This window comes from Moesziomyces antarcticus (genome assembly GCF_000747765.1).
Source record: "Moesziomyces antarcticus DNA, scaffold: scaffold_v10015, strain JCM 10317, whole genome shotgun sequence".
Classification (NCBI taxonomy): domain Eukaryota; kingdom Fungi; phylum Basidiomycota; class Ustilaginomycetes; order Ustilaginales; family Ustilaginaceae; genus Moesziomyces; species Moesziomyces antarcticus.
Genome location: NW_014638995.1, coordinates 255,562 through 278,761, shown reverse-complemented (window position 1 = coordinate 278,761; position 23,200 = coordinate 255,562). Strand labels below are relative to the sequence as shown.

Sequence of the window (23,200 nt, the reverse complement as noted above, 5' to 3'; positions counted from 1 at the left end):
GGAGCTTAATTGGGGCGTATTGGAAGGAGTGGGGGAAGATGGGGGTATAACTTAGAGTGAGCCGTCAAGGACGGCTCTTACGTCGTCTACATTTGCCAGATCGGCCAAAAAGGGGCAGAGGTCTGTGAGTTCGGTATCGTGGGGGTCATTGAACCAGCTGCTGACGGGCACGGCGTTGTTGGGATGGAAAATGTAGCTGGCGGGAGAATTGTCGATGATGATGGTATCGGCAATGGGTCTTCCTAGTTGGCTGAGGTCCTTGACGTAGTTGCCCTTGTGATTGTAACAGCTCTCCCTAAACAACCTATGTCGAACCGCATGATGAATGTCCAACATGTCGAGTACGGGGTCGGCGTATTTGGACAAGCTTGCGGTAAAGACGACGACTTCGTAGATCTCGCCCATCTGGCGCATGAATTCGTCCACCCCCGGTCGCTTGATCACATAGACATTGTGAACCGTACCGTCGATTTCGACCGGCACGATAAAGTCGGCGTTCTGGATCATCTTGAAGCTCGAATGAACCAAGGTCTCGTCGAGATCCAAAACCAGACACTTGCGTCCATGATCCTGCGGTCCAATTTCCGTCAACAACGGTTGCGGGTTTCCATGCTCGTCCACGGGAATCCCAATCCCGCCCTGAAGGATCAATCGCTGCTCTTCAGTCTGGTCGTCTGTAAGATAGTCCATATCGTCCATGTCCATCTCGTCGTCATCGTCCGATACGGAATCCTCCGAATCCGCCAGCGACGATCGAGATTTCCGCGCCTCGTCAGCCGTCACAAACGCTGCACCCGGTGGGACCACCGCTCCGGACATGACGTTACCCGTCTCGTCGCGCGGAAGCTTGGTGCCCCCACCGGGCGTGGTTTCGTACTCACCGCCCGCAGGCGTGGGCTTGGTGGGTGTGCGTGGTGCAACAGCGGCGGCAGTGGGCGGTTTGACATTGCGCGCGGCAACGCTGGCAGGAGCGCGCTGCTTCTCCTGCATCTCGTGGCGCACCTCGGCGGATGTAGCCGACGAACAGGTGAGTAGCGCCACCAGGCGCGCGCCGAGTCCGGGCTTCTTGCCAGCCTTGGAAGGGCCCGATGCAGCCACGGGGCGCGCGGGGGAGGGTTTCGCAGCCGCCGCTGCGGGTCGAGGTGCAGCTGCAGCTGCGGGCTTGGCAACCGCTTCACCCGCATGCTTACGCGGAGGCACATCGATGAGCCCGTCCTTGTCGACCGTTCCCTCGCTGCTCTCTGTTGCGGTCGGGTTGGATTTCTCAGAGTCGATCGGTGCAGTCTGTGCCACTCGCTCGGCTGGCTGGTCCGAACCCACCACCGGCGAGTCCGACACGCCCAGCACCGCGCTGCGACCCAGCGTATCGCCGGCCGTCGATGTGCCGACGAGCGTTGACGAGGCCTGATGCGAATGTTGTGGTGCCGCCGAGTCTGTCTCTTGCGTCGGTGCTTCTGCAGCCGTACCCGCAGCTGTCGTCTTGGTGTTGGCGCGTGCTTGCGACTGCGCAGCCTCGGAGCCCAGCCGAGCCGCCTCGGCCACCGCCTGGTCCTGCGACCGCAGCTGCGCCGCCTCATCGCGCGCAGCATCGGCAACAGCGCTCTTCTTTTTCTTCTTCTTCTTCCGCGATGCGTCCGTCTGCGCGTTGGACTTGGACGGCGCTGCGGGACGACGCACCACAGGCGCCGCCTGCCCAGGCTGCACCTGTGTGATGATCGAGGCGAGTGCGGACGAATCCGACGGATCCGGCACACTCGTGATGGGCGACGACGAACTCATCGCGCCAACTTTGCAGCGTGAGACACTGCCACGATGCGGATCTGCCGAAACTCGTACGTGGATCGGAGGAGCCGGCGAACACTTGCGACGCTGCAGTTGCTGGCGCTAAGCGGGTCAGCTGGATGGCAGGCGAGGGATCGACGCTGCGATGCGAATTCGAGCTATGCAGTTGCCGGCCCAGCGAATATGCTTTGTATGATGCGCGCGAGTTGAAAGTACGCCTCGCCTTGGATGTGGGGCTGTGGTGTCGAATTGATGGAACGGTGCAAAGAGCGAACTGGGTCGATTTGGCGTTGAGGCCGAAATTGGGACGATGCGATGGTTGATGCGGATTCCGAAAGGGTGTGCAGAGGATCCAACGAAGAGAGAACAGAGAGAGGGGGGACAGAGTAAGTCGATGTGGTGTTGAGCAAGAGTCTGGGGATCGTGGAGCAAAGAACAGGGGGTTGTAGGCGGGTTGGAGAACGACGGTCGCTCTCGCATACGACGATGCGCGCGAGGCAGCAGCCCAGCAGCGCAGGCGGTCGCAAAGAGACGGCGGGCTTGCGTGCGCCCATGCACCCATTCTCTCATACCAGAGCGCGCCTTTGCGGTTCAAGTCCCCCACAACAACACCCAATTTGCCAGAGCCCTCGCCCTCGCCCTCGCCCTCGCCCTCGCGCAATCCAAAGACCCGCGCGGCCAAGCATTTGCCCGCAGCCAAAATTGCGTCCAAAATTAGTTGCGTCCTGGCCCACCAACCCCTCTGCCTCGCTGGGCGCGCTCGCTCGCGCCGCTCTGTTGCTGCCAACCCTCTCTCTCTCTCTCTCCGGCTGAACTGCATTTTGCTCCAGCTCGGCAAGACATCGAGCCTTGCGGGCGCTGCCACTCACCTTCAGCCCCATCCCCAGCCACCCTCGGCGCCATCCATGCAGACCACATCGACTCGACTCACCGCACCTTGAACATCCAGAAGCTGCAAAGTAAAGAGATGCAGTTCACCTTGGATGTAGAGTCGCAGGCAGGAGGGGCGGTAAACAACACCAGCCGAGTCAAAAGAGCTGCATTCCGTCGTGCCGGGGTGCCAAATGCACACCGAACCAAAATTGTTTCCATCCAAGAACCTTTTTTCTTCCGCCCGCCCGTGGCTGGCTCCTCAGATGCCCCACCCAACCACAAGCCGCAGCCCCATGCACCTCCGCTGCACAGGCATGCACGACGATCAGCACTCTGCAGCCTGCAGCTCATCACGCAAACACCCAACTCATCCCCCTTCCAGTCACCGCATTTCCTCCACAGCTCTCATGTTCCATCAGCTTGCTCGCAGCCAGCAGCGTCAAAAGTCATGCGAATATAGTGTAGTTGCTCGTTGAATCTGATAGGCAATGTCCTTGATGTGAAACAATGAAGAGGTAAATGCTGTGGCCAAATGGCCTCAACTACGACGACGACGACGACGACGACGACGACGACGACGACGACGACGACGACGACGGCTATTGGGCTGGCTGGGCGCGGCCAGCCTCAAAGCCTTCGTACAGGTGGCGGAAGACGCGCAGGTGGAACGTCGCCACCTTGGCCACTCGGTCCGACAGCAATCGGATCTCGGCCGCAAACGGCTCCAGCCCCGCGCGGTTCATCGCAGCGTCCCAGGGCGTGCCCGTGCCGGCCGCGACACCCGCAGCGTTGGTCACCTGGTCGCTGCTCGTGGCGTCCGAACCAGCATCGGTGCGGTGCCTCTTGGACGCCGATGCACCGTCATCTGCATCGCCGTCTTCGCTCGAGCTTGCGCGCTTCTGCTGGCTTGCACTAGGCTCGCCACCCTTGCTGGCGGCCGCAGGCACGGCCGCAGGCACAGCCGCGACGATCTGCAGGCTGCTGCGCACCTTGTCCGTCAGCATGCCCAGCACCACATCGCGCAGCCGGCTCTGGCAGATCTTGTGCAGCGCCGATCCGCTGCGCAGATTCGTCTCCATCCACGAGTTGAGCAGCTGCTGCGTCTTGGCCGACGGCGCCGCCGTCTTGACCGCACTCGGGTCCGACGTGCCCGTTCGCGCCGCCGTCTGCACCGCTGCGGCGCGCGCGGCGATCTGGAGAAGCACATTCTGCATCGCGCGTCGCCAACGCGGATGGTCGAGCTTGGCAAAGCCGCCGGCGCTGCCGAGGAACGGCTTACCCTCCACGCCTGCTGCACGTCGGCTAGGGCCACTCGCCGAGGACGCCCCCGCAGGCGCGGAAGACGTGCCGCCCGAGCCCGACAGGCACAGATTGGCGTCGTTGAGCAGACACCAGATCTCGCCCTTGATGCTCTTGAGCTGGCGCTGCACCAGGCTGCCCACGCACGCCGGCAGCGGCGCACCGTCGTCCAGCGGCGTGCCGCACAGCTGGCGGAAGAGCAGCAGCAGCATATATACGATCGTCAGGTCCGACACATCGTTGTGGAACGTCATCATGCGGTACGCGTCAAACTGGAACGTCTCTGGGTAGAGCGTGGCAAAGGTGTTGTTGAGCGACGACGACGACGGCGAGCCCAGCGGCGTGGCCACCTGCGACAGCACGGGCAGCGTGCCCGGCACATCAAAGATGAGCTGCAGCATGCCGCGGTTGAATGCCGTCACCATCACTTGGCTGCGCGGCAGGCCCGAATCGTCGCTCGCCTCGCTCAGTGCGTGTCGCATCCAGGCGGTCGTCTTGTCTAGCGACATCTTGCCCTGCTCGATCTGCTCCTTGAACCAGCGGATCTCAAAGTCCACCGCCGTCTCCACCAGGAACGGCCGCGCCGACCGCAGCTGGTGGTTGGCAATGTCGAGCTTCATCAGCTCGAGGATCTCGAAACAGAGTCGCAGACCCTTGCCGATGTCGTGGTCGATGCACACCACCTCGACCATCTTTTCGATCGCCTCGTCGCGCATCGGCGCGCAGTGCAGCTTGAGGATCGATCCCATAAACGTGATGAGCGCAGGCACGTCCAGCACGCCGTGCTGCAGCTCCTGTGCGATCAGGTGCGGGTCCAGCGTGTGTGCAATGAGTTGGTGGTGCGTCGTGGCCAACGAAGGAACGCCAGACGAGGCCGAAGCAGCCGCTTTCTCCGAAGCCAGACGGTCGCGGTCGGAACCAGCTTCGTCGCCCACCTTGCTGTCGTCAGTAGATGTGGCTGAAGCCTCCTCTGCCACCACACCGGCCGAGTCGGCGGGGTAGTTGGATGGCAGAATCGAGAGGCAGATCGTGCGCAACTCCTGCACCAGCAGTGGGATCCTCGACGGAATACGCGAGTTGGGCAGCGGCGGCCTGCCCTTGGAATCGCGCTTGCCATCGGGGCCAGCCGCTGCATCCCGCAGACACGCTACACCGGCGGGCAGCGAACGACCCTTGGCGCGACACGTGCACGGCAGAAGCTGGCCATGCGAAAAGGCGGTGCAGGTGCAGCCGGTCTCAATCTCGCGGACAACAGCAGCCCAGTATCTCTCGCCGGCCTCGCGCTTGCGCCTGCCGCGCTCGCCATCAAAGTTGGGGCGGAACTGGACGTTGGGATCGAAGACAACGTCGTGGCGGAGCTGCGGGTTCTTGAGGATCTCGAGCAGGTCGAGCTCGCGCAGCGTGTGCCGTGTGATGGGCGGATGCAGCGTGGGTGTAAACGTCGATCGCGAGCGTGAGCTGCTGGTCCCGACAGAGTAATGTGCGAGGTTGAGTGGCAGCCCCTTAGAGAGTCGCATTGTCGAGCCCTTGGACCCGTTCTGACCAGAGCGGCTCTGTCGCGAGTGCGACGAGACGTAGCCGGCCAGATGGTTGGGCAGGATGAGGCGGTGATGCGACGGCGCCGAGACGTCGAGCGTGGCCTTGGCACGCAGGTTGGGCACGCTCTGAGCACGTGTGAGGCGCGAGTACTTGCGGCTCGGCCAGGCATGCTGCTTTCGCTGGATCGCCTCGGCGTGCGCGTTGCGGGTGGTGGTGGCAGGGGCATGAGCAGCGTGTCTCGCATCTGTGGATTGGTCGAGGCGAGCGGCGTGTGCCGACGAAGTCCTCGCTACGGACAAAGACGCAGAGGCGCTTGGCTGAGCGGACGGGACCAAAGCAGCGCGTTGGGTGTGGTTGAGGAAGCCAGGCTTGTCTTCAGAGAGCGCCTCACCTGCCTTCGTCTCGACACTGCTGCGTACCTGCGCAGAGTCAGACGCAACGCCAGCGTCGCTCGAGCGCTGCGTGTCGTCGATGCGAGTGGGCGACCCGAGATCAGCATGAGTTGAGCCTGCAAGGGAATCGTCCAGCTTTCGACGCTTCGACGGCGGAACGGGCTGCAGGCGGAAGGGATCTTGCGACTGCGATGCATGGTGCGTCGCCTCACCAAGCGGCGAGCGCTCACGCTGCTCGGCTTGGTCGAATCTCAAAGACGTCGCTCTCGTCCACGGACGCGACGTCTCCGATGCAATGTGATTTGTGCTGCAAGCGTCTGCTGGGCCTGCTCGCTCGTTTGACGATTCGGCGATGCTGGAAAGACGGTGAGACGAGGCGGCAGCCGAGGTGGATGCGCCGGCAGTGCCGGGTCGATCTTGCGACAACGAAGACGAAAGACGCTGAGAAACACGGGGTGGTGTGTCGGGATATCCGTAAGCAGCAAACGAGGGCGAGGGCGAGACGTTGCATTCTGGGCTGAGCGGAAGCGACGGACTCGGCCCCAAACCGGTGTGGCTTGGAGCAGTGTCGCGTGTGACGTCGTTTGCCGAGTCGTCGTGCTGAAGCGCTATCGGAGGTGGTTGCAACGAAGTGTGGGAGTCCATCTCACTAGCTGGGCGGTCATGAGATGAGCTGCATGCCACCGCCTGGGACTGCTGCGAGACTGGCATGACGAGGCGGGCGTTGGAGCTTCGTGGGTCGCGTCGGTCCTCGGTCGGGTGCAAATAGTCGTAGTCGGCGAGCACCGAATGGCATCTGCGCTGATCTTGCCATTCGTGAAACTGGGCATGAGAAGCCGAGGCATTCGGATGAGCCGCGGCGGCGGACGAAGACTCTGCGTTGCTGCTGGTTGCATCGGAGGCATCGACGGTGGATCGTGATGTGCTGGCGGCTTGCGAAGCGGTCTGAATGCCCTGCTTGAGCTTGAGCTCGTCGGTCGGATGCTCCGAGGCGATGGGTGACGATGGAGGATGAGGCGCCATGCTGGGCGAAGAGGCGAATGCTGCGGTCGAGAGCTTTCTCTTGCCGGATCTCGTCGATGCTGGACCGACGGCGGCGGCGGAGGTGCCGATCGACGGCGATCGACGGATTCGGAAGCGCTGCGGGTCGTCGGCCGAGGCGTCCATGATGGTACGAGGGCGGTCGACGGACGACGAGGAGATGGCGGGGCCGGTGCGCAAAGTTGCGATGCAGTCTGGCGTTGAGCGAGCAAGCCTAAAATCGACGCCGCACGCTGGACTTTACAAGGGCATACGATGTGTCGAGACGATGGCGATCCGGTGAGAGGAGGTTCTGGAGTGCTGGCGTCCACGAAGCGTAGCGCCAAGTCAAGGCTGCTTAGGAACAAGATCAAGCAAAGTTGCACCCGGTGCTGTGATGTTGGTGATGCTAGAGAAATGCAAGGTTGGAAGTGCGGGTGGTGCGCAATGCAAAGGCGAGGGTGTACACGACGATGTATACGACGGAGCGATCAGGACTAGGGTCGACGAGGGGATATGGTGGCAGGAGAGGATGATGTCAGGAGCAAAGAGCAGCCGAGTGCAAGCTACAGCAACGCAAGCTGGGTCTGAACCTGAAAGATCCGCGCAAGACGATAGCAGGTCAAGTGAAAGGGTGGGCGCAGCGCCAACTCGAGGGCGGGGTATACACAGTAGCAGGCGAGCGAAATCAGGCGATGGAGAGAGGCCGAGCCGGCTGGATTTGGCAGGCGGCAGGCGCTCGGTGGACAAACTACTGCAGTCCAGACTCGACGCGCGGGCGGTGCGGGCGGTGCGGGCAGGCGTGAGAGACGGTGAAACGAGCGAGGATCATCATCATCGAGGAGGAGCACCAGGGCGCACCAGGGGCCGGAGGACGGTCGGCTCGCCAAGCCGAGAAGGCGATGCGAGGCTGGGCTGAAACGAAGTTGGCTCGGTCTTGCGGTGTGTGCGTCAGGTCTGCCACACACAAAAGACGTTTGCGAGTGCGTCGCCACCAGTTGTATTGCACAGGCACTTGCAACACGAGCTCTTCGCAGTGTCGTGCTTTGCCGAATCCACACTGCCGTGCCTGGAGGAGCGGTGCGCATACGGTAACTTACGGCCGCTCGCAATGACACCGGACCACGAGCCCGGATCCAGGGTGATTCACAAGGTGCAGCGCAGTGTGCGGCAGGCAGAAACTGAGAACTCGGTGCATTGCGTGTGCAGCGGCTGCATGAAGTGGGCGCCGCCCAGGCGCAGCGGCAGGGGCAGGTGCAGGTGCAGGTGCAGTTGCAGTTGCAGTTGCACTTGCTTGCAGCTGCAGTTCCAGTTGCAGTCTCAGACATCGACGACGCAGAAGGTGAAGGCCAAAAAGGGGGAGGCAGGCCTGCCCTTGCAATTTCGGGGTTTTTTGGTGGTCTGGCTCTCGACCCTGCGGGTTTTCGAATCGAAAAGGAAATTTTTCGAGAAATTAAAAAATTTGGCCAAGGGTGACGGAGCGTCGCCTTGTTCATGCGCCTCGTTGAGGGGGGGGCTGGGATTTCTTTTTTCGGATACGCCGCTGGTGGCGGCGGCGGCGGCGCGCTGCGAGATGCAGGCCGCCCTTTTGGGTTGTCTTTCGGCCACCTCGCCGTGTCTAGGAATCGACGAAATTGTGTCTGAGAGCGCTGCACCGCAATTTCGCAACTGCACAACCCACGCCGCTCTCGGGCTCTTTTGGCGAGATTGCGCGTTGCGCGGTCCGTTTCACGTCGGGAGCCCTAGAAACCCGCTCAGAGACAAAGGCGAACCAGGCTTGCGTCGGCCAATCGATATTCACTCCTTCTCCTTCTCCTCTCTTTCCCTTCGGCTGTCCAGCCCGTCTGTTAATTTTCAACCCACGGTCAAAGGGCCCGAAATGCGTAGTGCTTGGGCCGTCGTCTCCTCGAGCTGGGTGTGGCGTAACGGAACGATTAATCAAGCAGCGGGCGATGAATCGCAGTCGAGGCGAGAGTGATGTCAACCCTAGGCGGCCGATCGGCACGCTGTAATTTGGTGATGAGCGTGCCAAGCGAGCGTTGCTACTCGCCCGAGCAACCAGGGGGCAGGCGGGGCGGGGGTCGGATTGATGCCGAGGCGATTCTGAGACGATTCTGAGGCGATCTGAGGCGATTTGCAAGCTAGCAAGGCGACGCAATCAATCGACGCTGGCAGCGAGGGCAGATGGCGGACAGCGCGCGAAGCGAGTCGCGGAGGCGAGGCGGACCTCGAGTTTTAGCGGCAAGCTGGGTCGGCGCCACCTGCAGAAATTGACGTGCACCCCCTCCTTGCCGCGGAAGCAATTTCGCCTCGAGACGGGAGCTTGGGAAAAAAAGGGCAACAGCCCGTCTCAGGGCGCCGAATCGGCCCCGTGCATTGCAGCCAGCCACCACGGAACCTTCCCGATGGCCGCCCACCTGACGCCAACGCTTGGTCGTGCTGCAATGGGTCAACCGAGTCTGCCAAAGTCATGTGTATCGAAATGAAGACGGCGTTCGTAGGATATGAAGCTACGAAAGGTGTCGTACCTGGCTGAGCTGGAGTTCCAGAACCCTGCGGCGATTGTGGGTTTGAGGGAAAGCTTGTCTGCACCGACGATACGCCGATGTCGGTAGATCCTTCTCACCAAAGACCGGGTGCGCAGTTCTGCCCTGCAGAGAGCAGCCGGCTTGCAGTCAACGGGGCTGCAGTGCAGGCTCAAATGCACGTGGTGCACAGCGAGCTAACGTGTGCCTCTCCCCACCCGCAGATCTCGCGAATTTTCTCTAGATCAAGACGCCCGCCAGAGACGCTGCGGCGTGAACGAAGGCCGGCCGGTGGGGCCTCGACCGGGTGCAACACCCACCAAAAAACAGAGGCCGGCCAAAAAGGCAGGTCGCGCAACTCTCTAGGGTCCACCTTTGAAGCCCCGCCATCAGGCACCATCGCCGACCCAGCTCCCTATCTGCCCGGAGGCCAGGTCATCGGCTTTCAACACAGTGACACCTTATTTTAATTTGATGCAAGATACAGTAAGCAGCTCAGAACGATGTTCGCCTTGGTACAGCATCGCCGACGGTCAACTGGTGATGGCGAGAATCGGTCGCCATACCTGCAGATGGCGGTGGTGGGGCGGCGGTGTCTGAATTAAGCGAATGCACACCAGAAGCCTGAAAAAGATTTCCACAGCAGTGCGCTCTTTTCCCCCTTTTTTAGACCGCCCGCCGCCGAGAGGTCTCAGAGAGGAGAGCGACGTGCTACGAGGCGAGGATTCGGAAAGCACAACCGATCGGAGTTGCAATTTTCTCCGTCATTCTGCGCTCATTCTCCTCATCCTTGGCATTCGATCCCGCTTCAGCGAGCGCAACCTTTTGTTCAAGCGTCGACCGAATTGGTGGTGGTTCAGAGCAGTACCGACGGTGGGTTGACAGATGCGGAACTCGAATTACTCGCCACCACCGCAACATGGTGACGAGGGTGGGATCGTCGTAGGTTGTAGCGCCAGCGTGGTTGCGAGTGCAAGCGAGTTGCCATTTGTTTGGTATCGCTTGGATGTAGGTCTCGCTTCCCCACGCCGTGTGCCAATCACGCTGTTCCCCCCTCGCAGCATCGGGTGAGTGATCAGTGGTGCTTCATCAAGACCCGATCCCCCCACCTCGCATGCGAACAAAAACTTTAATCTTCTTGCTTATCGGTGCAGAAGACTCTGGCGCAACGCTTGCTGATATGAAGGGGTGAGATCAGTGCATGGCTGAAAGCGGACGATGTGTCGCCGGATCCACGAGACCCTGACGACGCGAGACACGCTCGTCACCGCATGGAGCCTTACACGAGACCCGCGTAGGAGCATGCGAAATCCCCCCTCGCTTGCAAAGACGATCTGCGGCGTCTTTGCGAAACACCGCAAACAAAAGATCCTTTGCCGTGATCTATCCCGCTCCTATCCATTGACCGCATGCACCACCAGCCGTGCCCGATTTGGCCACGCGAGTCCATCACCCATCAGGCACCGTCGATCGTTTCAATCTTCGCCAACCCACGAGCCAAACACTGCCCCCAAGGGACAAAGTCGCCGACCCGTTGCTGGCTGGCCATGTCGCAAAGCTTTCCCTATCGAATCAAATCGGGAGCAGTGTCCCGATGACACCGCTTCATACCGTTGGCGCAGCGTCGGCGGTAACTGTGACCGTAGCTGTCGCAGTGACCGTGACTGTGACAGTGGCAGTTGGCATCGTCCACGGCTTTCGATCGTGACCCCACCCGGTGCCATTGGTGGTCGCGTTGCCATCGGGACCAGGTCCATGCTTGAGCCCGCGCCAGTGGTCCCATGGTCGTCCCGGCTTGTCGTCATCGTCGTCGCCAGTCTTCGGCGTCCAGCTTCCAGGCTGGGATGAGTCGAGCATGATCCGACACACTTGCCTGATTATTCCTTGATCCAAGTGACGCAGGAAGGGTGGCAGGTCAAACGGCGGTGGCGTGACTCCGGCCCCGGAGCCTGATCCAGGCGTTCCGGTGCCTGGCGTGGTCCCCGAATCATCCGTGCCTGGAGTGGTAGTAACCGGAGTATCCGAGGCAGGCGTGGTACTGCCCGTGCCAGGAGTCGTGGTTCCAGAACCAGGCGTTGTGGTCGAAGCAGGAGTGTTAGTGTCTGAGCCAGGAGCACCGTTGTCCGGGGCATCACTGTTAGCGCCGGAAGAGATGGTGTTGTTCGATCCAGATGTGGTGCCCGGTGTGGTCGTAGCACTTCCGTCATCCAACGCAACAAATGTGCTAGCCTTGGCGGCGACTCCTCCCGACTGATTGGCCTTGACGGTCTTCGCCGTAGCCAGTGCCGCGTTGTGAGCGGCCGAAGCACCTTTCATCTTGGCGGCTGCGGCTTTTGAGCTCTTCAGGTGAGGTTTGCCTTTGTTTCGCGCGTTTGCATGACGTGTAGCAGCCTGCTTTCTCGCACGTCTTCCCAGTCCATCACCCTGTGCAGATCCGGTTTCCAGCAAGTCGTCAAGATCGTCATTGCCTTTGGATGGTTCGTCCGACCGGTCTGAGCCAGGGCTCGGTTCCGTAGAGCCTTGCGTTCCATTGGACTGGAGCAGCGACTGGCAGAGTGTCGAGATCTGACTCTGATAGTTGCCGCCGTAGTGCGATCGCATCGTAGACATGGCCGCTTGAATCTGCCCTTTGCTATAGCCCCAGCGAAAGTCAGAATCGGGCGTTGAGGAGGCTCGTGCTACCAGCACGGCGAGGAGTGTACCGAGAAACGGAGAGAGAGAGACCATCATCGATACGATGACCAGCGAGATGGTGGCGGTTGAAGATTATGAAGATTATGAGGGGCATTGTTGTGCCACACGACCCTCTATATAGACGTCTGGCCGACAAACATCGCCTCTGATAGGGCCAAGGACGAGACTCGACAGATGTCTTGACATCGTCGCGCATCTGCCTGACCACCTGAGCTGCCATTGAGGTGTAAACAACAGGATCGGCGTCGATCAGATCTATGCACCCCGAGCCAACGTTGGCTCGGCCGTAGACAGTTTCGCACTGGCTGAGGGGATGGCAGGGGGATGCATGAATCAAAGGCCGCCGCCGGTCCCGTCACCGAGACGCGTAAATTGACTTTGGATCTGCTGCGCAAAAATTCGGCCTCTACCCCGCACCACGCCAACTCCGCTCGGCGTTGTCATCTTCAACTCGGAGCGGATCACACAAGCACCCATCGCGGGGAAGTAGGACTGAAGATCGACACGGCGATCAGAACCATGTCGATACTGATGCGCTTCGGGTGAGGCTGCGCAACGAGTGCCACCAGCCCGGAGGCAGATAGAGCAGGTCTCCCGGCCCGAGCACCGAGCGGAACGCGGCAGAGCGCACTTGGGAGGCAACCAGGTCTTCCGTGCCGAAGACATCGACGTCGGATGTGTTGGACATCAGTGTCTCGGTGACGCTAGACTCGGCGCCCACGGCACCATCGTTGCTCTGCTCGGTCATATCAACAGACTGCAAGCCCGCCGCTGTCATTGTTTTGATGGGGCGGCAGGATGGAGGAGCCGCCCAGACTTCTTTGTGGCCCACCACCTGCACAAAACAGTTGTAAAAGGGATCAAAGTGCGGGGGAGACACGGTGCCCGCCGGTCCGATCCACACATTTGTAATGACGCCGTCCGACGTTGCTGGTGGTGCATAGTCTGGCCAGTCTGGCGGAGGCGCTGGCGAGGTGTAGACGTATTCTGGCAAGAAAAAGTCTTGCGAAAGCGCGGGGAACTGACTGGCGAGATCGTGCTGAGCCATGTAGAGCACAGGCGGTGGGTCGATCGAAGCTTCCTTTGAGTCGTGCTTCGGATCCGGGGCTACAAACGTGTCCCAGTGGCAGTGTTTGAGAAAGTCGGCCCAAAGGATCATGTCCTGGCCCCAATCTTGGCGTGCGTAGTTGGCACCTACCTCGACGGGGACTACTCTTGCCGGGCCTGCCGCCGACATTAGGTGCTCGGCCGAAGACCAAGACCGATGGCAAAAGGGCTGCACGGCTGGCCAGCCGACTTTCTGAGCAAACGCTCGGACGACAAAGGGCTTGGTTCGATGAAGCGAGTCGGGGTCGGCCAGGTCCATAAACGAAGGCGCCTGATCGGAAGAATACTCGGGTATGTTCGAATCAGCCTGTGCGCGTGCCTCGAACTGGACATTGTCCGAGTCTGAGTCGAGGAGCCGCCTGCGTTTAGCCAGAGGGAGGTCATCGCTCGGATGCCGTGGTGCTGACGCGCTTGTCTGGTCCTCGTTTGGCAGATGGAGGAGGCGTTGTTGCAGCGCCGAGATCAGGTCATGACAGTTTTGATCCTCGCCGATGGAAGCAGCACCAGCGACGATCAAGGCGAGATCCAGGTCGCGTATGCAAAGCCGGAGACGGTTGGACTCCTCCTCTGCATTACGGCTTGATCGAGCCATGAGGATACAGCATGCCTTGAGAAGCTGGGCATGCACATAGATTGCCCTCCAGACAATCGGAATGCTGTCGTAGCTGTAGGTGACGAACTTGTGATCGCACAGTCGTGTCAACGTAGTAAGGCTGGCGAGCGCAACATCGAGCGCACCTGATACATCGTCCACGAAGTCGCTTGACCGAGTTGAACCCACCAATCTGCGCAGCCTTCGCTTGGCAGCCAGGACCGAGGCGTCTATGGATCCATCCTGTGCCGAAGCGATCTTCTTGAAGAGGAGGTCTGCCTGGCCAAGATGAGCGAGGACGTCGCGCACGATGTCGGGATGTCCATCTGCACTGCGGCGGTCATCGTTCATGGGCCTGTTCCTTGCGGCTTGAGCAGTGCGCTCGTGGCGGGAGCTCGAGAGACAGAAATGGCGATGGAGCGGGACCGCTGGAAGTGTTGGTTGGTTGCCTGAACTGAGCCTCGGTCGTAATTCAGGGTCCAGCCAGCCAGGGCCAACCCAAAGAGCCGCGTGATGGCCGTCTGCATCGCTCGAAGGGTCGCTTTCAGGGATCGAAGGGTAAAAAAACGTGGATTTCCAAAAATACTGCCTTTCTAAGGCGCGACGGCCAAACTTGAGTGTGAAATGCGATAAAAATGTGGAGGCATTTGAGCGAGTCGGAGCAGCCCCTCTTGCTCTTGACCAGACACCCTCACCACCCAGCATCTTTGCATCGCACAAAGATGGGCAACAAGGATGAAGCGACCAACAGCACGGGGGAGGAGGACCATGGCAATACGGTCAAAACCTCCGAGCAGTCGTCCAAACAGCGAAGGGCCGACTTTATCCGTCAGGCATCGCAGCCGCTCGTGAAGCGTACGAGATCCAACACCAGGAGCAAATCCTCGTCGTCTCCACCCAAGACCAGAGAGCCGTCTTCTCACGACATCCACGAGACGGAAGAGGAACATCAGCCTGATGTCATTGCTGAGCAGGAGGAAGACGACCAAGGCCCAGCCCTGCATTGGCGATGGGTGCGCACCACCGAGTCGGGCAAGGGCTGGGAGTCCTTTTCAGTCAGAGACAGTCGATGTCTCGAGTCCGCCTGGAAGTCGTGGACCCAGCAGCAGGGCGGCTCGCTCGAGATTCCCGAACTGCCCGAGAACGACGGCAAGGTCCAGGCGGGAGAGTTCCCGGACTCCAAGCAAGATTGGCAGGCCCCAGACCCAGACGCGGACCCCTCACCTTCCAAGGTCGCCGTCGCACAAGACCGACTCTACGATGCCGACATTGCCGGCTTTTCGATGAGCCCTGTCTTCTGGAGAGGCCCCAAGCTGCGCATCATGCGCGCAAGCTGGTTCTTTGAATCGAGCAAGCTCACTCCCTGCTCCACTGCGCTGGCCGCCGAGCTCGAGTCGCACTTTCAGACGCTGCGCCCGTGGTTCTCGTCGTACACCGACGAGCTCAAGTCGTCCGTCTCTCTCGGCAGCGAGGCCGAAGCCAAGCTCAAGTGCAACCTCAAGACGCTCAAGAACAGCTACGTCATCTTCCAGGGTCCGCGCCTCGCTCGTCTCTACAGCGAAGGCTTCTCCAACCGTCTGTCCAAGCAGTTCTTCACCGCCTGGAGCGGAGAGCACAGTGGAGGTCAGCTTCTTATTCGTGGCTATCAGACACTTGTGCAGCTTAACGAAGCCAAGCGAGGCGGCTTTACCACCAAAAGGACCGCGCGACGTCCCAAGTCGCAGTCGAATGCGTCGGAAAAACGTGCTTCCGTCCCTAGAGTTTCCGGAGAGGGTACGCAGGATCTCAAGAGGCGCTTGGAAGAGGCGTTGAACGACGAGCATTCCGACGCCGTCGTTGTCGACGATGTAGCTACGATGGATATGGACCTTTCAGAACACAGCTCGGTCAAGCAGGACTCGCCCGCGCAGGGGCCTCGTTCCCTGCCAACAAGCGCTTCACAGGCATCGTTGAATGTGGACAGGACGCACATTGAAGCAACGCCGTCCAGGATCGGTGCCAAGGCCGCCTTGCGCAACATCTCCATCATGGCGGCTGGAGGCGTGGCGTCCACCTCGGCACCCGCCAACGAGCTTCTTCGATCCGTTGCGTCCAGACTCGGCGTCTGGAACGGCACAGCTCAAGCCTCCTCGTCCGGAGAGCAAGAAAGCGACACCGACTCGCATCGAGAGGCCGAGGGCACGCTCACGCCGGCGCAACAGGACGACATCAGCGAGTCGTTCAAGGAAGCGCAGCGCAGGATTCAAGACGATCTGCCCGCTCCGGGCACAAAGCCAGCCGAGGCTGCTGCGGCCGAGCTGGAAAAGCAGGATCAGGATACCACCCAGGATCCGGAAGAAGGCGAGTGGGACGATCCCGACGCCTTTGACGACGAGGAAGAGCGGCGCGAGGCTCGCGCTGGCAGCGGACGTCCTCCCGAGCTGCTGCTTGCCATCCATGGCATCGGCCAGAGACTCGCGGGCGAGTGGAAGAGCTTTGACTTTACGCTGGCCATCAATACCTTTCGTGCGCTGCTGCAGTCTCGCATCGACACCAACAAGCCTCCGAGCGACATTGGCGGTCGAGGTCTGGGTGGTCTGGCGGCGCAGCGTCACGTGCAGATCCTGCCGGTGCACTGGCAGACGGGATTCCACCAGATGGAGGACGACGAAAAGTGGGCGGACCACGACTCGGACACCGAGGATCCGGACTCGATGATGTACGACAACGGACTCGAGCTCGAGATGGACCACATCTTTGGCGATGATGGCATCCCCATCGTACGCACGTTGGTCAAGGACGTTTTGATGGACATCCCCATGTATCTCTCGCAGCACAAGAGTCACGTTATTCGGTCGGCCATGTTGCAGGCCAATCGACAGTATCGTCTATTCGCCAAGCGCAATCCGGACTTCGAGGCCAAGCAGGGACGCGTGCACATTGTCGCGCACAGTCTCGGCACTGTCATCTCGTCGGATCTGCTTTCGCAGCAACCTGATCGTGTGCCCCTGACCAAGGACCTGAGTGCACAAGAGCTGCACGAAGCCACCCAGCGACACTTGCTGTTCAACACGCACAGCTTCTTTGCAGTCGGCGCACCCGTGGCGCTGTTTTTCGTGCTGCATCGTGCGCAGCTGATCGCGCGAAGCAAACGCGTACGTTCGAGCCGGTTCGTGCAGGACCAGCCGGGCGTAACGATGGATCGCGAGGGTAAATATGGCTGCCTTGCCATCACCAATTTCTACAACATCTGGAACCAGTTTGACCCCGTCGCCACGCGAGCCAGCCCCTGCGTCGATGTGGAGTACGCCAAACTGCTCAAGCCGGTGCCGCTGAGCAAGGTGGTGCGCAGCGTTCTGCGGGCCGATCCGGAAGCCGACAATCACGACATCGCCGAGGATGGCGGATCGCAGTCGTTTGGCTATGGCAGCAACAACGAGTCGGACGCAGGTGTTGCCAAGCGAAAAGCGGCGGCGGCCAAGCGAACCAAGGGCTTCTTCGGGTCGTGGAGTCGCAAAGCGGGTGGAGCTGCATCGTCGTCGCTGGGACAGGCGCGGGCAGCCGCCGCTGCGCGAGGAAAGTCCAAGGCGTCGGCGGCAGAAGGAGGAGACGACGATCAGACGGAAGATGAAGGTGCGCCACGATCCAGCCTGGATGTCTCGGAGACCGAGGGGGACAAGGAGGCTCGGGACAAGGTGGAGAATCTGCGCAGCAAGATCGCCGCCAAGGCGCTCGAAGAAGAGGCGCGCAGGGAGGAGCGAGAGCGCAAGGCGAGCCAAGAGAGGAGCAAGGGCATCAGCGACAAGCGACGTGCGCGGGCCGAGGCGAGGCTGCGAGCGCTCAACCCGCTGCATCGCATCGACTTCTACATGCCTGTGGAAGGATACAGCCTGCTGAGCTCGATCAACCAGTACGCCGAGCTCATGACCGCCCACATGAGCTACTGGACCAAGACCGACTTTGCCGACTTCCTCATCACGCAGCTCATGGCCGACGACGAACGGCTCGAACGCAGTCTGGATTACAAGGACGTCGAGGGCTGGGAGTAGTGTTATCTTCCGCTCAAAGCCAGGGACAGTTTCTGTAGAGATGTCATGGATTCATCTAGTTTACACATCTGATGTCGACATGGTGGGTTGAGGATCGCCGATGCAAGTCTGGGGTGGGTTTGCAGAAGTTGAGTCTTCATGACGGCTCTCCGCATGAACGCACGCATGCACGCGTCCTTTGGCTCTCGGTTGGCCCAGCGGATGCGGATGCAGCTGAGGCCTCCTCAACAACAGCGCGGGGGGTGCGAACGCGGCCAAATTCGACTTCAGGGTCCCTCGGATGGCTGTGTTGGGTTGAAGCGCCAAATTCGCAGTTGCAGAAGGCGGTGCTCTGCTGCTGCCAACAAACTCCACATGCAATCAATCCCTCGAAGCGCTCAACCCATCGCGACTTGCTTCTCTACCCACAACACACAGCAGCGCGGCTCTGACCATGTCGCAGCCCAAGCTCACGTTGCGGCCGCCTCCGCACCGCGACTTCATCCAAGGCTTTCCAGGAATCGTCGGCTCGGGCAACCGTCCACCTGCCCACGTCGCTGGCACGGTCGAGGTGCGGCTCGGCACAAAGGGCCTCAAAGCAGCATGGTTGCGCATCGAGCTTCGCAAACTCGAAACGCTCCCCGGCGGCGAGAGCTGGGGAGAACTTATCGGTAGAGGCCCCATCGACGTCTGGTCCGCACGCAAGGACGAGGCGCACAAGTCCGAGGCAGACAAGGGCTGGGAGCTTTTGCAGACCGCCGACTTTCCCTTTCAGGTCACCATCCCAGAAGGGCTTCCACCCAGCGCCAAGCTCGAGAAGAACGCAGGCATAGGATACGAGCTCGTCACTTCGCTCTGCGTCAGAAGCAAGAAGGGCCTGCTCAAAAAGGAGACTACCAGCTCCATCATCCAGAACACCCATCCTTTATGGCTCGACAAGCACGAGCTCCACTCCACATGGCCGGTTTACTCGCTGCCTGAGGATCACGAGACCATCCAGGACGACATCCGCGCCAAAGTCATGCGCAACCGCACCTGCTACGGCCCCGGTGACTCGGTCGATGTCCGCGTCACCCTCATCTCGGAGCGCGTCTCGCCCATCAAGGTCAAGAGCGTCTCGTTTGCCATCCGCGAGACCATCACCTTCAAGGGAAGCGCAAAGAAGACCTTTGGCTCCAACAAGGCTGCCTCCCAAAAGACCGAATCGCTCTCGTCAAAGAGCAAGAGCTTCGGCAAGAAGGTCTACAAGGGCGACACGCACACCTTTGACCTCTCGTGCCAGATCCCACGCACCCACACCCTCATGACCATCCAGACCGCTAAACACATCGAGGTCTCCTACACCCTGCGCGTCCAGATCGAGACCGCAAAAAAGCCCATAATCATCGACCACCTGCCCATCACCGTGTCCAACTTCCCCAAGACCGCCAGCGATGCCCTCATGGACCGCATCGGATGGGTGCCCGGCCTCTCGACGCCCGCCGACGGCACTCTTCCCGATCCTTACTTGAACGAAGCCGCTCCCAATATGCCGCCTGGACCCATGGGACGCCAGCAGACCATCGCACGGTCCATCTCGTTCAGCGCAGGGTCAACGTATTCAGGCAGCCGAAGCAGCTATCCCGGCTACCCGGGTGGCGATCTGCGCCGCAGGGACACCGTCATGACGCAGGGAACGGCCATCAGTGGACCCGGCATGGCGGGTCGCGGCGTGCCCGGCCAGGTGTTTTCGTGGGGTCAGTACGGATCAGCTCAGCCCTTCGGCGCCGGCGACGCTCCTCGTCCGGCCTTTGCGGGACCGCCGAGTATCTACGAGGGCCGCGAGCTGGCGCCCGAAGAGACGCGTGCGCTCTTCCATTCGACCAACCGACCCCAGAGCGCCATGGTGCTCGGCACGGCTGTCGATCCCGTCCTCATGCCGCCCTCGTCGTATCACGGTCACAGCGGCGCTGTCACGCCCATCCGTGAGCAGAGCGAAGACGGTCATGGCCCGTCTCAGTATAGGCACTCCCAGTACGGAGCGAATGGCTATGCGAGCAACGCTGCGCACTACGCTTCGATGCCAGGATCGCCTGCCCTTCATCGCGACTCTGCCTCTGCCTCGCCCGCAGACGGTCGCAACCCATACGCCGAGGCGCCACACCGCATGTCGGCCACACCGGAGATCGGGGCTACGAGGTACGTTCGGCCCGAGCCTGTGCATCAGCCGATTCATACGGAGCGCCAGGCCTCGCCGGCGCAGCGACAGAGCACGTTTGACGCCAGCGCGCCCATGAGCTCGGCCGAAGCAGAGAAGCAGCGGCTGTATGAGCGGGCGCGCCAGCAGGCAGAGCGCAACCAGCGCCGCGCGGACGAGCGTCGCGCACAGCACCAACTCGCGGCCATGTCCATCTCAAATCCGGCCTCGCCCGTCGCCAACGGTGGCAGGCCGCATAGCATGATGAATCTCGGCTCGACGAGCGCATCGCCTGCACCGGGGCCGTCGGCAGGTGCTGGCAACTCGTTAGCGATGCAGGGCGCGCCGAACGGTGCAAGTGCGAACCCAACCATGCAGGCTGGTGCAAGCGCCCCCATCGTGTCGGGACGACCGGCACCGTATCCATCGTATATGACGGCCGAGGAGGAGAAGCGACAGCTGTACGAGCGCGCCAGAGCCGAGACCGAAGCGTTTCATCGCGGCGAGGCGTCATCGTCGGCTGCAGCAGCAGAGGCGGGCGGCTCGTCGCAGCCTGCCGTGGCGCGTGGTCAAGCATCATCGACCAGCGATGGGGCCGTGCAGTTGCCGGGTGCATGGCCTCAGGCTGCGCCTGCGCACGCGTCATCGAGCACGCCAGCGCCCGTCGCGGGCCCATCTGCGCCTGCCAGCTCTTCGAGTGCCATAGTTGCTGGTGCGACGTCGAGTGCCGTCAGCGAAAAGGAGCAGCTCAGAAGGTACTACGAGGCACGGGACGCGGTCAACCAGCACTTGCAAACGGGTGGCTCGCGCCAAGTTTCGGGTAGTGCGGGCATGTATGCGCCCGAAGTGGCGTCTGCCGTGCACCACGCCACGCCGCATCAGCCTGCGGATACTCTGGGCTCGCCCGTGCGTGCGACGCCCACCGACGGCGTCGTGCCGGTGCAGCCTACACCGATGCGGGCGGGCGCGGCGACGATGGGCGTGCAGTCGTATCTCACCGAGGCAGAACAGCAGTCGGCGGAGGAAAAGGAGCGCCTCGCTTCGCACTATGCGCGCAAGGCGGCCAAGGCCGAAGCCAAAGCTGCCGCTGCAGCCAATGGTCAGTCTCCACCGTCGGCAGGAGTACGGTCGGCTGCTGACGCGTATGCCAGTGGTAGTCCCGGTGGTGGAGCAGCATTGCCGGCAGGAGCGAGCGAAAAGGCCCAGTTGGCTGCCTACTATGCAGCGCGCGATGCAATGCAGCACAACCTGCAGCAGGAATCGTCTTCGTCGGCCCAACCTCAGAGCCACAACATGCATCAGTGGCAGCCCAGATACAGCTCGCTCGACGATGATGAACCCGCCCCAGCACTGGCTGCTGCACCTCCTCCACTGCCGCCCAAGATCCCACTCGGCACTTCGGCGTTTGCACCATCCGCACACCGCGCCTGGTCCTAGTCCGCGTGCGCAATGGACACTCCCTCACCTTGAGCCAATCTTCAGCATGTGCAAAAGAAAAAGAGTGGGCACAACATTGTACGATTAGTCAACGCTGTACAAGTGAGCGTCGAGATGGAAGGGGGGTGGGGAGAGAGCATGGAAGATGCACGATCGGGTACCGGGATGGCGGGAGAAAGAGATACTGCCTCGCTACAGCTTTGGCGGGAGGGACGTGGCATTGGCGGCGGGGGTCTCAAGATGACTCTTGCGCCTTGGCCGGCTTGGCAGCCTGGTCTGCTGGATTGGACTGTGCCTTTTCTTCTGTAACTGGGTCGACTTTCTGCTGTGTTGGTTCGTCGGCGGATGCTGGCTCTTGTTGTGCTGGTGCGTCGTCTTGTGTGTCTTGCTGCTCGTCCTCTTCGTCGTAGAATGCCTTGAGCGCCTTGGCGGCCTCCTTGTACTGCACCTTGACGTCGCGCAGCGTGATGGTGAGCTTCTTGAGCGCCTCGTCCTTGGTGAGCTCGCTCATGCCGTCTTCGCCGTGGCACTTGCCGTAGTGCTGCATGTGCTCGCAGCTGTCGCGCACCTTGATCACACCCACCGCCGCCGAGGAGCCCTTGAGAAAGTGGCCGAGCGTAGAGAGCTCGCCGAGGTTCTGTGACGAGAGCGCAGCGTCCATCTCGTCAAACGTCGTCTCGGCCTGATCAAAGTAGTTCCACACGATGCTCTTGGAGAACTCGCGGTCGTCCTCGTCGTCCATCTCGAGCAGCTGCGTAAAGATGTCCATGTCGATGATCGACGGCGACAGATCGCCCGCCAGGCCGTTGGCGCCATCGGCACCCTGTTGATCCGCGCAGGTGGCAGCGACGGCGACAGGTGCAGGAGGTGCCGAAGCAGCCGGTGGAGTCGGTGGAGCGAGGAGTCGCACGGCCATAGTTGCGCAAGCAGAGAGTCGAGCGCCGAGTCAATGCGGAAGGGGTGGTCGAAAGATGAGGAGAGGGTCAAAAGCTGATGGTCAGTATTTGCAACAATCGCAAAGATGGAAAAGCGCCAGGCGAGCAGCAGCGGAAAGTTTGGTTTCCCACGATTGAGGCAAGTGTTGGGATGAAAGGCCACCGCGCGCACCGAGTCAAGCAAGTCGAGCCCCACGCTACGCCGGCCGCGCTCCGCGTCGAGTGCAGGCACGGCGCAGTGTGGACTGCCCACCTCCAACGGCAGAGCCGATGAGGCTTTGCAGTCCAAGCTTGAGCTTAAATGCGGCTTGCGGCCGTTGGGGGCAGACTGCCGAATCCGAACGGCGCCTCCTGCTGCTGCTGCTCGCTCGCCTGCGTTTGGGTTGGGCTTGTGAGCCGCGTCTCTACCTACAGCTTCACTCGACATGATTCCGGTTGATTGCGGATGCTCAGCCGAGCTTTTGACGTCCTGAAGAAGGTGTGGTTTGTGCGTCCACGTTCGGCGGGTTCCGAGACGACGTCTGCTGCTCGTTGGCGTGTGACGGTCCAAAGCAGCGGCGAGGAATAACGCTTGCACGGTGATTCGGCTCTACCGGATGGCACGTCGGCTCAAGAAAAAGCGCCAGGTGATGGTGGAGGGTTTGCTCGTTGCAGCTGCGGTTTGCGGATGCGAGAAGCTTGGGATGGTGTGAGCTGCCGAGAATTCGGTCGCAAGTGGTGGGCCAAGGTGCGCAGATGGTGGCGGTCGAGATTGGTGGTCAATGTCGAGATGCAAGCAACAATGCTCCACAGAGCGGATGAACGGAACACGACCCACACGCA

At 61.1% G+C, this 23,200-nt stretch overlaps 7 protein-coding genes across 7 annotated transcripts; 2 read left to right on the top strand and 5 right to left on the bottom strand.

Moving 5' to 3' along the window:
- Window positions 1–51: 51 nt before the first annotated feature.
- Window positions 52–1,779, bottom strand: PAN0_015c5127 (NLI interacting factor; the record flags this gene model as incomplete). Its single annotated transcript, XM_014799437.1, has 1 exon — window positions 52–1,779. The coding sequence occupies one exon, from the start codon at window positions 1,777–1,779 to the stop codon at window positions 52–54; it is 1,728 nt and encodes a 575-aa protein (XP_014654923.1).
- Window positions 1,780–3,254: 1,475 nt separating this feature from the next.
- PAN0_015c5126 (tcp11-domain-containing protein) lies at window positions 3,255–7,052 on the bottom strand (the record flags this gene model as incomplete). The annotated part of the gene is made up of 1 exon (XM_014799436.1): window positions 3,255–7,052. One exon carries the CDS (start codon window positions 7,050–7,052, stop codon window positions 3,255–3,257), a length of 3,798 nt encoding a protein of 1,265 aa, XP_014654922.1.
- A 3,983-nt stretch (window positions 7,053–11,035) lies between these two features.
- PAN0_015c5125 (uncharacterized protein) lies at window positions 11,036–12,160 on the bottom strand (the record flags this gene model as incomplete). Its single annotated transcript, XM_014799435.1, has 1 exon — window positions 11,036–12,160. One exon carries the CDS (start codon window positions 12,158–12,160, stop codon window positions 11,036–11,038), a length of 1,125 nt encoding a protein of 374 aa, XP_014654921.1.
- A 475-nt stretch (window positions 12,161–12,635) lies between these two features.
- Window positions 12,636–14,174, bottom strand: PAN0_015c5124 (clavaminate synthase-like protein; the record flags this gene model as incomplete). Its single annotated transcript, XM_014799434.1, has 1 exon — window positions 12,636–14,174. The coding sequence occupies one exon, from the start codon at window positions 14,172–14,174 to the stop codon at window positions 12,636–12,638; it is 1,539 nt and encodes a 512-aa protein (XP_014654920.1).
- Window positions 14,175–14,545: 371 nt separating this feature from the next.
- PAN0_015d5123 (uncharacterized protein) lies at window positions 14,546–17,851 on the top strand (the record flags this gene model as incomplete). Its single annotated transcript, XM_014799433.1, has 1 exon — window positions 14,546–17,851. One exon carries the CDS (start codon window positions 14,546–14,548, stop codon window positions 17,849–17,851), a length of 3,306 nt encoding a protein of 1,101 aa, XP_014654919.1.
- A 433-nt stretch (window positions 17,852–18,284) lies between these two features.
- On the top strand, window positions 18,285–21,443 carry PAN0_015d5122 (uncharacterized protein; the record flags this gene model as incomplete). The annotated part of the gene is made up of 1 exon (XM_014799432.1): window positions 18,285–21,443. The coding sequence occupies one exon, from the start codon at window positions 18,285–18,287 to the stop codon at window positions 21,441–21,443; it is 3,159 nt and encodes a 1,052-aa protein (XP_014654918.1).
- A 235-nt stretch (window positions 21,444–21,678) lies between these two features.
- PAN0_015c5121 (histidine phosphotransferase hpt1p) lies at window positions 21,679–22,359 on the bottom strand (the record flags this gene model as incomplete). Its single annotated transcript, XM_014799431.1, has 1 exon — window positions 21,679–22,359. The coding sequence occupies one exon, from the start codon at window positions 22,357–22,359 to the stop codon at window positions 21,679–21,681; it is 681 nt and encodes a 226-aa protein (XP_014654917.1).
- Window positions 22,360–23,200: the final 841 nt, after the last annotated feature.